This window comes from Trichoderma camerunense, assembly GCF_050948025.1.
Source record: "Trichoderma camerunense strain CBS 138272 chromosome Unknown V8C40scaffold_23, whole genome shotgun sequence".
NCBI classification, from domain to species: Eukaryota; Fungi; Ascomycota; class Sordariomycetes; order Hypocreales; family Hypocreaceae; genus Trichoderma; species Trichoderma camerunense.
Window position 1 is genome coordinate 50,969 of NW_028145347.1, and position 13,546 is coordinate 64,514.

Genomic DNA, 13,546 nt, shown 5'->3' on the forward strand with positions numbered 1-13,546 from the left:
AATCTTCAATAATATTATAGCTCTGGGTATTAAAATAGCGGAGGTATAAAATCTCTAGAACAATCGTGACTGGATGTAAGTCAGCTTTTCGATCATACGAGGGACATGAAGCTGATAAAGACAGGTGTACGTTACCCCAATAGATCCCTCGGTTGGGGTAGTACGCGAGGAAGCTGCTCCTGCAGCAGGGGTCTCAGGCATTTGCACCTTTGATGAGTTTGTCAAGGAGGTCAGCCTAAAAACTCACTGGGTCAGCTGGAACGAAGTAACGATAACTGCTCCCTAGTCCAAAAGTCGGACAAGATGGCTTCGAGAATCGTAGACTTAAGAAGCAGCAAACCGCTCCTCTACGGGTCATCAAACCTACTTCCCAAGGCAGGTTTCCCAACTGGTGCAGGATCCGCTGTAGTAGAAATCCATCTGCCAGATCTCCTTCAAGAAATCCTTGACGGCGCTGACTTCCTCAATCCTGCATCAAAGACGCCAAGAACTTTCTCCGCATAGACAATTAGCTCCGATTGAGTGATCAGGCCAAGTACTTCAGCAAGGAATACTTATCTGGGATTCCTGAAGGCGCTCCGCTTTCTGTGTTCTGCCAAGACGAGCCGCAGGTATTAATCACTGAGATTGACGGAGTGAGACCACATGCAATCACCGATTCCAAGTTTCCTTTGTCTGATTACATCGCCATCGACTGGAACAAGACATAGCTAGCCTCCCAGTCCACTGCAAATCGTCAAAGCCTATAGTTATTCTACAGCAATTAAAGATACCGTCGCCAAGATTCACTAGGCCATCGACATGCAGGAATTCTCAACTAACCTTATTAGCGGTAGTAATCTTGAGTGCAATCACTGGTGAAAAAAAACGGCCCGAGATCACATCAGTGGGGAAGGAAGCTAACATGAAGACTGCACGTGCCTTAGGATTCGGTCGCAGCGCTGTAATACTCAGCAACAAGCCACTAAATTTTGCAAATCTTCACGCATAGGACGCCTAAAAATCGCCTTGAGCCAATTGCATACATTCACATGCAGCTTTTCGCAATCTTGGCCACTCGTTTTGGGGAGTCTTAACTCTGGCTCGATATCCAATGCCGCTATAGGATAGCGCGTCATTTATTTCGATCAATGTCAACGGGCCCATGTTGAGTGCTCATTGAGTGTCGTATTATCGACTCATTCTCATTCTTGAAACGAGAGTACAGAGGCGTAGAGACTCCAATAGCATTGCCTTAGCCCGTAGTGGGACTGCTGCCAGGCTGAGCAGTCGCTAAGGGACAGCAGCTTATCGTCTTGGTTGCATGAGATGGAATCGCCGCGACGGGTCTGCATCCTTATCTAGGACATAATAGCAAACTGCTGGAGAATTATCTAAAGCTTATGCCGATGATGCGCTAACGGAAATGGTAGGGTTTTGCCCAGTATGGAAGTCTCAGGGCTGGTCCAGAAGAGTTGCGAGAGCGAAGCCATCCGGGTTCCGAGATGCGAGTGGAGACATTAACAATTCGGCCCTCTCTCCAAGCACCGGATTGTCGCTGCAGGGATGAAGTGCCCGTCAGCCAAGGGTCTCTCGGTTCATCTAACCGTTGTCGCCGTTGGAGAGTTGCTACGACAGCTTCTTCCGCATTATGGTCAGCACAGTAACATCTTGACGGTAAGCGGAGCTAGCGGGAGCTAGTATGTTGATAGCTACCAGGTATTTTGTTAAGATTCAGGAAGCTTAGAATGATTGTTAAGACGGCTCTTTTATATGGAAGAACCCAGAGGCAACAGTTGTCATCGTTGTCCTGTGCCCGCAACTTTACTGTAGTAGATTGGCCCAAAATCTCGTAGTCGCTTTATCACGGTAATGGTGTTACTTCCTTGAATCGCAATCTGTGGGGCCTTGGCCATCACGATAAAAGGGATTCAATTACAAAAACTGCTCGGCATTCTCTGTCAACCTCGTGTCAAGTCGCGAATTGGACTGTTCGGGGCTGCCGATATATGGCTAGGGAAGCTGGCCACAATGAGACATATATTCATCGCGCGACGTAGTAGCGAGAATCATAGTACCCGTCCCAGTGTTAGCAGTAATCATAGCGGTAAGGGTTAGTGCATGCAGCGGCATTGAGGATTTCCACCTCTCATATCGCATCCTCGGTGCAACATTCCTCCCCCCCCTAACAAACAGATATAACAGTACATTTAGTTAGCCCAATCCCGACGGCCAATCTTAATCCAGCCTTCTCTCCATCACCATGGTAGGCGTGGCAAACTGCAGATCAACTCCGTGGCCCGAGGAATTCGGCAGCATCCACATGAAGTAGCTAACTTCTCAACGTCACTCATTCACGAGCTTGCCTTGTGTTTGGTTTCGAACTTTTTAGTCAAAATGTATTGAAAGAAATGGAACACAGTCTCGGCCCGAAAATACTGTCTCCAAAAAGGGTATGCAGACAGACATTATAAATAGGAAGGAAAATAAGGATCCCAATCGACTTCTAATTATTGCTGCAATCGCAATCCAGGTTTGATAACATATCTTTATACTATATCGAAAATGCAATCTATCAAGACAGTTGGAGTGGTAGGCACTGGTGTTATCGGCGCCAGCTGGACGGCTCTTTTCCTTAGCCGTGGACTCAGGGTCTTAGTGTCTGACCCTGCTCCAGGGGCGAAAGACCGTCTTTTCGCATACCTCCAAGATTCATGGCCGATGCTGAAGCAACTTGGCCTCCATAGTGATGCATCCATATCCAATTGCACCTTCGTGGGTGAAAGCTTGGGTGATCACTGCAGTGAAGTTGATTTCATCCAGGAGGTATAAAATATTTGACCTTGACTCTCGTTCGTTGCTGACAAACTCAAAGAATGCGCCTGAGAGGCCGGATTTAAAACGAAATCTCTTTGCTCTCTTAGATGCGAAGGCGAAAAAAAATGTGGTGATAGCTTCTTCTTCATCGGGTATTCCATCGTCGCAATTTATTAGCGAGTGCCAAAATCCAGAGCGTGTTTTGATTGGCCACCCGTTCAACCCGCCACACTTGGTATTTCTTATCTTATACGTGATTACTCCCCAGAAGATAGCTAATTTATGGTGAAGATGCCGCTTGTTGAGGTCGTCCCACACGACAAAACCAATTCATACACAGTTGATACTGCCATGTCGTTTTACAAGGCAATGGGTAAAAGCCCTGTCTTGGTGAACCAGGAATGCCCTGGCTTTGTGGCAAACCGACTTCAAGCAGCTCTTGCCAGGGAAGCATACAGCCTCGTTCATCGAGGGATTGTCTCAGCCGAAGCTTGTGGTGAGACTTCACGACTATCACACCGAATGATCTAAGCTGACGAAATGATGAGATATCTGCGTTACCACGGGCATTGGCCTTCGATGGGCATTTACGGGTCCTTTTATGACCAATGTTCTCGGCGGAGGGGGAGGCAAAGACGGATTTCATCGACTAATCACTCACCTGGGTCCGGGCATTCAAGGATGGATAAAAGACATGGATGCTCATGCATTCGGTTTCGGCGAGAACGAAATCGAAGAGTTGGACAAAAGTGTATCACACATGTTGGAAGCCACAGATATTGCGAGTGTAGAGAGCCAACGGGACAGAGGTCTTGTTGAGCTCATCAAGAGCAAGAAAGCGGCTCCTGCCTCGAGCTAATACCTACCCGGATGCGAATTTCCAATAATTTCCTCCGCCTAGGTAGTTTCGTATCTAGATGCTTCTAATCGATCAGTCAATATACATATATAGATTTATTTTTAAGAACAAAGATTCTTTTTTTAATTTTCTTTCGGCTCCTAACGAGAACATTTTTCTCCATCTACCAATACTTTGACGGCACAAGTAATTCGTGAGACAAAAATCCGTCTTCAAGTGTATCTCATGAACAACCCTATTACGCGATAATATTACATAGAGTAAAGAGATCAAGATACATTAAGCAGTGGCTTCTCAACGTACTCGCCACGCTCCTTTTCCATATGTTTTGAATCTGCAAGCAGCTGGTAGGAAATTAGAGTAAAGCCTGTCACTCCTTCTCGAGTCTAATGGTTGTTGAAGGTGCATGATCCAGTGCTAAACCGGGTATGCGACTTTCGAGCTCTCCACGTGCCCCGCACCTCGGCCCGCGGAATGAAACTCTGCCTCAGTCCATTACATTTGTCCAAGAGATGCACCAGCTGCTGCATCAAATTTGTTACTGTTCGGTATGTGTGGAAACTTGGAAAATTGAGCCGTAGAATTCTAATCCGGATCAGCCGAAGATGAACATGTCTCTTCTTTCTAGCGACATATTCCCGGCTAAGTATGTCCTCGCCGTTGGTTTCGTGCATATAATCACGCAGTACATTTATTTGGGCCCTTGTGTGTTTTTTGGATTGCTGGCATGAAGGTCCTTTGGCATTTTCCGATTTCGCGTTATTTGGCCTCATCTGCTTGATTGATTACCTGGAATATTGAACACTACGAGGTAACCAATGTGTGCGTAAATGAACAAACAGCCCAACCACAACTCTATGACTACATGAAAATAAACATCAACTGAAATCAATATAGAAAGATATACAGAGTAGGTCTTCATAGGAACCAATGCCTGCTGCTATTAGTGCTGATATGCACAGGCATCAAATTAGTAGCCACCTCTTACTAACTAAGCTATGGGAGCATTCACATTCTTCGAGGCTTTGACTAAACACGTGGAAATTTTCTAGGAAAAATTGGCTAAAGCTATGCTAGAGTATCTCTTGAGATGAATCTTCAATGCCAAGAAATGCTGCGGTCGAAATAGCAGTGAGGTACAGATGGTGTAGTCCAACGCGGAGTCGCAGAGTCGTCTCCTAGCCTGACAACTGGACTGAGTAATTGCAACTGTCCCCAATGGCTCTTCTCAAATGTTGTCATGATCGGCGAGTCCTGGGCGAAATACTCTGGATAGACCCTCTTCCAACCATTCATAACCACCATGAGCAGCTCCGAAACGTACTGCGAAGGTTCCATAACTTCCCACTGGAAAGTCTTCTCGTTGTGTTGCACCACCTCTGGTGAATATAACCCAATGTCAGGTAGAAGGGATATCGCATCGGCCGCAACCAGAGAACTGAGTACGCGGTAGGAACCGCCATTACGCGTGCGATCACGAAGAGCCATCAAAGCCCCGAGAGCTCCGACAAGCCCTGTAGTCATATCTGAAATGGGAAGAGGCGGCAGGATACTGGTTCCGTCAGTATAGCCAAGAGAACGTCCAGTAATGAAAGAGGCGCCAGAGGCCGCATCTCCGATTTGCTGCCATCCAGGCCTCTCGTAGAAGGGACCATCAGGCCCGTACGCGTTTTCTTCCACGTAAACAATTCCTTTACCTCGTTTGTTGGCTGTCTCGAGGAGGTGGTTCAAACCGAAGCCTTTCCTCTCCAAGGAACCTGGTCGGAAGCCCTGAATAAAAATATCCACATCTTGAACAAGCTCATCTAGCCGGGCTCGATCATCGTCGTTTGTGAGATCTAGATCAATGGTCCGTACTCCTGCGTTCAACGCCAATTGCAAAGCCTGTTGTTTAGAATAGAGTTAGCTAGTGGTACACAGCCCCAATTGGAATTATATCTTACGTTTAGGTCTGGGAGTTTACTGCAGTTGACGCGAATCACGTCCGCCCCAAATGCAGCCAAAGTAGTTCCGATCACCGGGCCAGCAATGATTCGAACAAGCTCCACAACTTTGATACCGGCCAGTGGGCGCTTGTCTCCCGGCAAGACTGGCAAAGGACTCGGTGGTGTAGGTACAGCATGGGACTGATGAGAATAATTGACAAAGGGGTGACTCTGCAAGCGCTTCCCCATCAATGTCTTGCTCCATCCTTCTGGAGTGTGGCAGATGCTCCCACAAAATCCATTCTTGAGCATAATCATCTCCAGCTCATCTGCGGTAAACTTTTGCACTTGCTCGCGAATAAGGTTATAAGCCTCTGCCGGGGACTCGCATTCGGTGGCAGGATCGACACCGATGGCACGGAGGACAGGATCAGCATGGAGGGACCCATGAAGCTGATACCAAACGCTGGGCGTTTTAGTGGGATAGATGGCTGTGGTTCGCAGTCTAAGGGGGTTGTCGAAAACACCCTTTTCAAAATCACGATCGAAGATAGAGGACCCCTTGCCTATCTTCACAAGCTCGCTAACATCTGATCCATTCAGTCGAACAGTCAAGATCGATCCCAGCCAGATTGCAGCTTGATCGGTATTGATGATGACACTCCGATCTGCCACTTCTTGGCCGTCACGTTCGGCAAGCAGTTCATTCGCTACAACACCACACATAGCATGAAGGGCAGCGGCGACGACGGGGGCTTTAAGGGGCCCTGGGATTATAGGTTCATCGTGGCCGTGAAATTTGACCGAATCCCACACGTCGCGATTCTTTGTAAAATTTGGTGTCGCATTAGCAAGAATTTCGAAGACTCGGCGTGCATCATCGGGAACAGCAAGAAAGCTTTTGTCGACAAAGGTGCCCGGGCCGTAGATCTCTGGACATGGAACGGTTGTATGTGTTGCAGACATTCTGGAAACGACTTGATTTGGGAGAGAAAGTTGAAGATAAAATTGAGCATGAGATGGTAAATAGAATCGTTCTGTGCTACGTATTTATATTCAGATGTACAAGTTTTATCCCAATCCTGATCTGCCGACTCTCCCATAGTGGAATCTCCGAGGATATTTGCCTTCTCCCAGCCAATGTCCACTCCAATGTATTGAGGGTGAAATCTGGTTCGCTGGTGAATATGAAATAACACAGTATCTCGGGGATGTTCAATAGTAAACAATTAAGCGGCCCGGCCGAATGTAACTGCGCCTACTCCGTAGTAGTGGAACGGGACCTCGGTCCGCGGAAGACCAAGGCGATTTTTTTTGTGGAGGGGATTGGATAGTGTAAGTGGCCTCCTTACTCGTCACTGATTTCCACTTTTCTTTTTACATCGCCAATCTTTCATTTATCATCTTCTTAAACGTCTTGAATCGTCAGCATTAGTTAAGAGGCTGGCTTCATTAAAGGTTGCTTCTTTTTGCTAGGGAGCCTCTAGCCATTGTAACAGATCCTTCAGCTGAAGCTGACAGATCTTTGAATGGGCACCTCATGCAAGAGACTAGTAATTAGAGAGAGAAGAGATCAACCGTGGGCCATAGTTTTATTCTAATAAACATTGACTGCCTCCATATCGCATACAGGTCCGTATCTTCCGCGAGGCAATCATGTGATACTGAAGATTTGTCCAATCGGGTGAAAAGTCTTTCATGTTCTCCACTAATCAGGTTGTTCATAACCTTCCTCACTCACCCATAATTCGAAGTCCTCCGAGGTTTGACTTCGCAACAGCATCAAATCCTTGGGCGGTATGTCGGCCAGATCAGCTCCCGATCTCACGCCCCCAACCCGTAGTTACCGCTGCACAGTTGCCTGTCAGGCTTGCCGACAACGCAAGGTTCGATGCAGCTTGGCCGTTACGGGCAAGCCTTGCATTGGCTGTACACAAGACCGGGCCGAGTGCATTGTGGTCCCAAAGCAGCCAAGAAAGTGAGCATGAACCGGAAATTGGAAATTGACACTACATAGGTTTTCTAATCATTACAATTACAGAACTAAGAGAGCGTACCTACAAGCCAATCGCCGCTGTGATACAGGTTCTATGCGGGGTTCCGATGCCATAAACCATCCTTCTTCTGATCACGAATCGAATATTAGTGTAAGTTCCTCCTCCCCAAATTGATCCGGGTGAAGCAGATCTAATTACGCGAAAGGTTTCTTCAGCTCCTGTCGGCGACTCTGGAGAAGGTGGAGTGTGCAATGAAGTTGATGTTGACACGCCGTCGCTGGAACAATCCCAGAAAGCCAGAGCTACCACTGTTCGCAACGAAGATGAAGGTGACATTGAGAATGAAGAGCAAAACGGGGTTGAGATTGTGACGGCAGCATTTGGACAATCTCGAGGAAATGGTCAAGTACCTTTTTACAGTGGTGAGTGCATTCGACTTCATGGCCAATAATGACCAAGCTGATCTATTACATAGGGAGCCAGACCGGACCCGCATACACCTTGGATATTTGTTCGCCAGAGAAGCCATTGTCAACACACTTTCTTATCCCATCACGTGGCCGGTCACCTCTCTCTAGCGCGGACCGAAGCTATCTTGAGGCAAAGGGAGTATTTACGCTTCCCAAAACAAAAAGTTGTGAAAATCTCCTTCGGGCCTACCTTCACCATGTTCACCCTATTATGCCAGTGATTGAGGTTGATCACATCTTGGAATATCAGCGCAATGGGAGACTTCACGAGTACAATATCCTGCTACTCTGGAGTATTTTTTCCGCTGCAGTCAATGTGAATGCCCTCTTGTGCTCTGGTGCTCATGATATCATGCAGTGCTAATCAAGTCACAGTTTGTCTCTCCCGAAGTATATCAGCAGGAGGGATATAAATCTCGAAAGGAAATGAAGGCTTCAATGTATTCCCGCGCTAAAGTAAGTGAACCCCGAGGCCTGCTTAGCTTGAAAGATCGAGATTGCTTCATTCTTTGAACACACATACTAATTCGCTACATCATACTAGTGCATGTATACCATAAGCGAGGAAACGGATAAAATTGTCCTTATCCAGTCATCTCTACTAATGGGATTCTGGATTTCTGAACGCGATGAATACTTGCAGCCATGGTACTGGACAGGAACCGCAATCAATCTTTGTCAGATGCTGGGATTGCATCGTAATCCAGATTCTTCGAAGTTTAATTGTGTCGTTACGGATCGACAACGATGCCTCTGGCGTAGGCTTTGGTGGAGCTCATTCTATCGAGACTGCTGGCTTGGGATGAGTTTTGGAAGGCCACTACGGATTAACCTCGTCGATTGTGACGTGCCTACGCCAATAGCCGCGGACCTACTAATTGACGTCCTGGGGATCCCTGAAAGTACATCCGCCGGCTTCCTTCCAAATGATTTGCCTAGGCTGGCCTCGTACTGGGTGACATTAGTTGAACTGAGCAAGCAGCTGGGTGCTGTCATTGCCATGAATTATCAACCTCAAAGACCAAAACCGACTATCCAACAGTTTGAGTCTATTGAATCAGAGATTCTTAAGTGCACTTTACCTGGGCAGTACGACTCGGGTTTGACCAATCTTGCACGATTCCATTCATTCCATGTTCATTTGCATTACCAGTAAGTCCAAATACCTGGTTATTTCGGGATCATTATTGCTAAGCAACATGGGAGCAGAGCACTTCTGATCTGTTTATATCGGCCTTATGGATCGAAATCTCCAGCCGGTCTTGATGCTGCTGAACAAGAAGATTGGCAGCGTTGGATGAGATTGAAAGCTAGCAATGCTGCATCCGAAACCAACGATATCTTCAATGCCCTCGCGGAAGATGGTCTTCTTATATTTGCCGGGCCTATGACGTGAGTATATGTGAATGCTTTTCCTTTGTCACCCATTCCTTTCTTGACTATCTGCAGTTGACTCGAATAGAATATCTGACATATCATAGACCTTCACTCTTGGCCGCAGCAATGCAAACGCACATGCATTGTTATAAGTCCGCCGATTCCCTAACAAAACGTCTTACGCTTCATAAACTTGAGATGTGCATGCTCATCATGGAAGAACTTCAAAAAATATACACTGTCGCTTCCCTTTACCGAGGGATCTTCCTTAAGGCCTTGCAACAGATCTGTCCCACATACCAACCAATGATATCTGCTGCTGACCAGACAGCCAACTCAACTCTGGAAAGCAATTTTAATAACATGAACCACGTCACTAGTGAGGCTGCTCCTAGTCAAACAGCAGCAGGACCTTTCCACAATACCAACAATAGCACTTTTCTTGTGAATGCTTCAGAACATGAGACTGGGTTTCTTGGAGATTTTATGGGCTCACTATTTGATGAGACTTCAATATTCAGCTTTGGGGATTTATGGAATGTAATGTAACAAGTAGAAGGATAGACTATTAGTTAATTTTACTCTTTTATACATGACGCGAGACGCTGGTTGTAATGCAAAGCCACAAGGGCGGTTTTATTATGCTGGGGGCATTTATCTGGGAAGATATGTAAAACTGAATCAACTGGAGCCTACTTCTCCAATTCTTGCCTCTAGAAAAGGTTACCTTTTTCTGTACAGCTGTTCACCAGCAACTTCACATGCCAAGTGATACATCATATTTTCCCCGCTTGCCCCAAAGCCAAATAAACCGCTTGATCTTTTTAGCAGGCAGATCCAATTGAAGTGGTTTTAACAGCCACAAGTTGGCCTCCGATGATGGTATCTCCATTGACTGGTAAACCAAGTCCTCCAGCGGTGACAACATACAGCACATTTTTATCATGTAAGCCGCGACCAAACACGCAAGATGTTGGCTCTGCAATTGCGGTCGAATTGACATCGCCAGCGATAATAACTTGTTGACTACCATCGGCAGAGATCATTTCGATTGAGTTTCCACCTCCAGTTGTTACAAAGATATTACCAGCGCAATCGAACGTGAAGTCATCATATCCATCCAGGGTCGAGAGTGCACTTGCCACAACCGTGACAGGTCCAGAGGGCGTACCGTCTTCATCAATGGGAACTTTGAAGAGCTTTTGCTGGCCCACGTTTGAGAAGAATAACTCGCCATTTCGCACATGTAGACCGTCAACCCCGGAGGGGGCAAAATGTGGGATCGGAACAGCAGCAGTGAAAGTGTCATTTAACACAGTTGCAACATCACCCGACCCAATATCCAGCCGATATATCACCCCGGCGCTTAGGTCGCCTATCAGAAGTGTTTGCTGCTTTTGAGATAGCACAGAGAGGCCGTCTAAAATTTGTGCAGGCGGTATATCGGCAATTTTTGCAACCTTTGGGGTTGAAGATAGCGTTGATTCTTCGTTTTTTGTTGAGATTCTGACTCCATTCAAGTCCACGCTCCATACAGCCCAAGACCCAAGACCTAAATCTCCAGTCTCAAAGGAGAAGTTCCCAGTCAGAACAGCAAACTTGTCGGTCTGGTATTCTGCAATTCCAAACACATCAAGAGAGTCCGTAAATTCATGAATCAAAACCGGCTGTCTGGGGCTGGGAGCCGAGGGGTCAATGGTGAATAGTTGCGGTGTTCCAACAATAGACAAGAGAAGTTCCCCGTTATTTCTAGCAGCAATATTCTCCACCCAAGTATTGTTTGGAAACTCATAAACAAGAGAGGTTTGGTCAAGGACTGCAGATTTTGCGAGAGTTACACGCGACGTGCAGAGAAAAGTACCAAAGGTGGCGAATGAGTTGAGTTTCATCTTCGATAATGTGATAGCGAGAAAAGATAGGAAGTATGACTTCGACCTATATGATTCAAGTAAATAGTTAAATAATACTGATTATTGATACGTTTGATGAATATATAGCTGAGCTACAAATTTATATTTGAGATATTGCTGCAATTGTCGGACTTAAACCCCTATTGCCGTCTTGCCGTCTTACTGCAGCAGACCCTGTGGAAGTTACATTTGGAACGGATGAGTATGCATAGTCACGCCCGGGTTATAGATCAACCAGCCATGGATAGAATCATTGATCAGCATACGTGGTATCTGATGCGGGAACAGTATGCCCCTCGGCAACATCGGAGGATGTTACTTCCTTCTGCTTACTTTATCTTATATTCTAATCCTAAGTTAATATGCATCTCAGCGAAACCGGAGGAAATTATTCCTTTGGCTTACTTCGTGTTACAGTCTGATGCTCGGATAATATGCACCTCATCGAAACTGAAGGAAAAGATTTACCTCTGATTACTTCATGTTATGGCAAAGAAGGAATAGAGTTATAACGTAGACTTAGCTTTGTACCTAGAAGTCAAAAGATATCAATCTACGCGTAAACTATTTAATAGCAGAAAAGTCCCTTTCTATATTGCACTTGAAAGATGAATTATGCTGTGAGCATTACTAGAAGTCTCAATGATTCGCCAATCACGAGTAGCTAAAAGAAAAAGGTGACAAACTCGAGGGTTAGCGTTCTCACAGTTACTGTGACTTGAAAAAAAACCACACATGGATCTCACCGCCGTCTACAGTTCTTGGAATTTGTCATCCGTTATTTTTGACCAAAGCGTTGCTCTCGTCCAGGGATGATGGCAAGAGTATTTTGCAGGGGTGGACCTTGGGGTCTTCTGATGTGGTTGCTCCTCAAACTCCAGTAGAGTTCCAAACGCAATATACAATTCCGGTTTACCACTCTTCAGCTTCTCTGTGATTGTTTCTTCTATGGGTAAAATTTTGACAAACGTGAGTGCTTCAAACCGCTCATGGGGGATTCTTCTGGAACCATCTACCACCAGAATACCTGACGCACCATGAGCAGACCGCGCTCAAGCTCTCCATACATTTTCACTTCGAACTAAGATCCATGCCCTTCGGGGAAACGAGTCGCACCAGCACACATGGAGTATCCAAGACCTAGATCTTCAAGAACGTGACTCAACGCTCCGCTGAAAAACTCACTCCGGGTGCCCGAGGGGCTTTATGAAAGACATATCCAGATATACGTCACCTTAGGTTGGTAAGTCATAATGAGGTAAAATAACAACGGTTTCATTTTCCATCGCCATCGAGGATGGAGAACCCATAGAGTGACGAATAGTTCCTTCTCTCACAGATAGCAAGTGAGATCATATCTCAAAAGGGAAGTATTTGTAACCTGTTGACCGATACAATAGTGGGAAATCGGCCTGCCTTTCAACTGTTAGATGGGGCCAAATCGTTGAGAAATGCCCTGAAATAGTTCAATAGTGGAATACATGACAAATGCTCCAAACCTTCTGTAACGACAGTGCTTCTTGAAGTAAGTAGGTAAATACATGTAGATGGATGGTGTAGTGTATTAAATCTTGTTTATCTTCTATCTCTTTCCCACTCTTCTCGTAAACTCTTCCAATCCCAGCAAATAATTCGGGCTTAAATCCGTCATCATTCAACCGCTATACAGCGTTTCATCTACTAAATCCACTATAAGCTGCAGCGACTGGAATCCAGCTGTTGATTGGCCTAGCCTGCCGATCCCTACCTAAATAAGTAATAGGACCATTTGACAGTTTCACCGCTTCAAATCACCAACAGAGCCCAAGCCCCCCATAGTGATATCCATCTTGCAATGATACATAGGTAGCACAGATTACATATCTCCGCTGGTACTCATATACGATACCTTTAAAGTACACAGTCATTTACAAAATCGTGAAAACGCCATCGCAAGCCGTTACTCCGATGGTCGATGGTTCTGAGTATATGCCTGATCTCCATATAGGCGAAACTAATGAAGACAAAAACGTGTGAATAGCCTCTATAGTGGCATTCGGAGGCTCTATAGTGACATTCGGAAGCTCTTTAGTGATATTCGGAAGCTCTATGGTAACATTCGGAAGCTCTATAGTGACATTCGGGGGTTCTATAGTGACATTCGGAGGATCACCCGCGCAGAGCTCGCTTCATCGGAAGACATGTGGGAAGCTGCAGCATCCTGTACTAGTAA

General features: G+C 45.9%; 4 protein-coding genes across 4 annotated transcripts; 2 read left to right on the plus strand and 2 right to left on the minus strand.

Moving 5' to 3' along the window:
* The first annotated feature begins 2,225 nt into the window (after positions 1 to 2,225).
* V8C40DRAFT_256807 (uncharacterized protein) lies at positions 2,226 to 3,745 on the plus strand. The gene is made up of 4 exons (XM_083218340.1): positions 2,226 to 2,805; positions 2,855 to 3,031; positions 3,088 to 3,292; positions 3,345 to 3,745. The coding sequence occupies exons 1-4, from the start codon at positions 2,545 to 2,547 to the stop codon at positions 3,653 to 3,655; spliced, it is 954 nt and encodes a 317-aa protein (XP_083068189.1). The 5' UTR covers positions 2,226 to 2,544; the 3' UTR covers positions 3,656 to 3,745.
* Positions 3,746 to 4,753: 1,008 nt separating this feature from the next.
* On the minus strand, positions 4,754 to 6,546 carry V8C40DRAFT_283370 (CoA-transferase family III domain-containing protein; the record flags this gene model as incomplete). The annotated part of the gene is made up of 2 exons (XM_083221934.1): positions 4,754 to 5,539; positions 5,599 to 6,546. The coding sequence occupies 2 exons, from the start codon at positions 6,544 to 6,546 to the stop codon at positions 4,754 to 4,756; spliced, it is 1,734 nt and encodes a 577-aa protein (XP_083068190.1).
* A 781-nt stretch (positions 6,547 to 7,327) lies between these two features.
* V8C40DRAFT_120082 (Zn(II)2Cys6 transcription factor) lies at positions 7,328 to 10,020 on the plus strand. The gene is made up of 8 exons (XM_083210924.1): positions 7,328 to 7,558; positions 7,622 to 7,727; positions 7,783 to 7,999; positions 8,053 to 8,363; positions 8,423 to 8,503; positions 8,592 to 9,199; positions 9,257 to 9,439; positions 9,529 to 10,020. Exons 1-8 carry the CDS (start codon positions 7,380 to 7,382, stop codon positions 9,971 to 9,973), a joined length of 2,130 nt encoding a protein of 709 aa, XP_083068191.1. The 5' UTR covers positions 7,328 to 7,379; the 3' UTR covers positions 9,974 to 10,020.
* A 228-nt stretch (positions 10,021 to 10,248) lies between these two features.
* On the minus strand, positions 10,249 to 11,313 carry V8C40DRAFT_270382 (SMP-30/gluconolactonase/LRE family protein; the record flags this gene model as incomplete). Its single annotated transcript, XM_083220182.1, has 1 exon — positions 10,249 to 11,313. One exon carries the CDS (start codon positions 11,311 to 11,313, stop codon positions 10,249 to 10,251), a length of 1,065 nt encoding a protein of 354 aa, XP_083068192.1.
* Positions 11,314 to 13,546: the final 2,233 nt, after the last annotated feature.

Bases quoted from the DNA above. Each gene is read 5' to 3' on its own strand.
- V8C40DRAFT_256807 (XM_083218340.1), top strand. From the start codon at position 2,545: ATGCAATCTATCAAGACAGTTGGAGTGGTAGGCACTGGTGTTATCGGC. The intron at 3,032-3,087 runs GTATTTCTTATC...TTTATGGTGAAG, and splicing joins CGTTCAACCCGCCACACTTG to ATGCCGCTTGTTGAGGTCGT. The intron at 3,293-3,344 runs GTGAGACTTCAC...CGAAATGATGAG, and splicing joins TGTCTCAGCCGAAGCTTGTG to ATATCTGCGTTACCACGGGC.
- V8C40DRAFT_120082 (XM_083210924.1), top strand. From the start codon at position 7,380: ATGTCGGCCAGATCAGCTCCCGATCTCACGCCCCCAACCCGTAGTTAC. The intron at 7,559-7,621 runs GTGAGCATGAAC...TTACAATTACAG, and splicing joins GTCCCAAAGCAGCCAAGAAA to AACTAAGAGAGCGTACCTAC. The intron at 9,200-9,256 runs GTAAGTCCAAAT...ACATGGGAGCAG, and splicing joins CATGTTCATTTGCATTACCA to AGCACTTCTGATCTGTTTAT.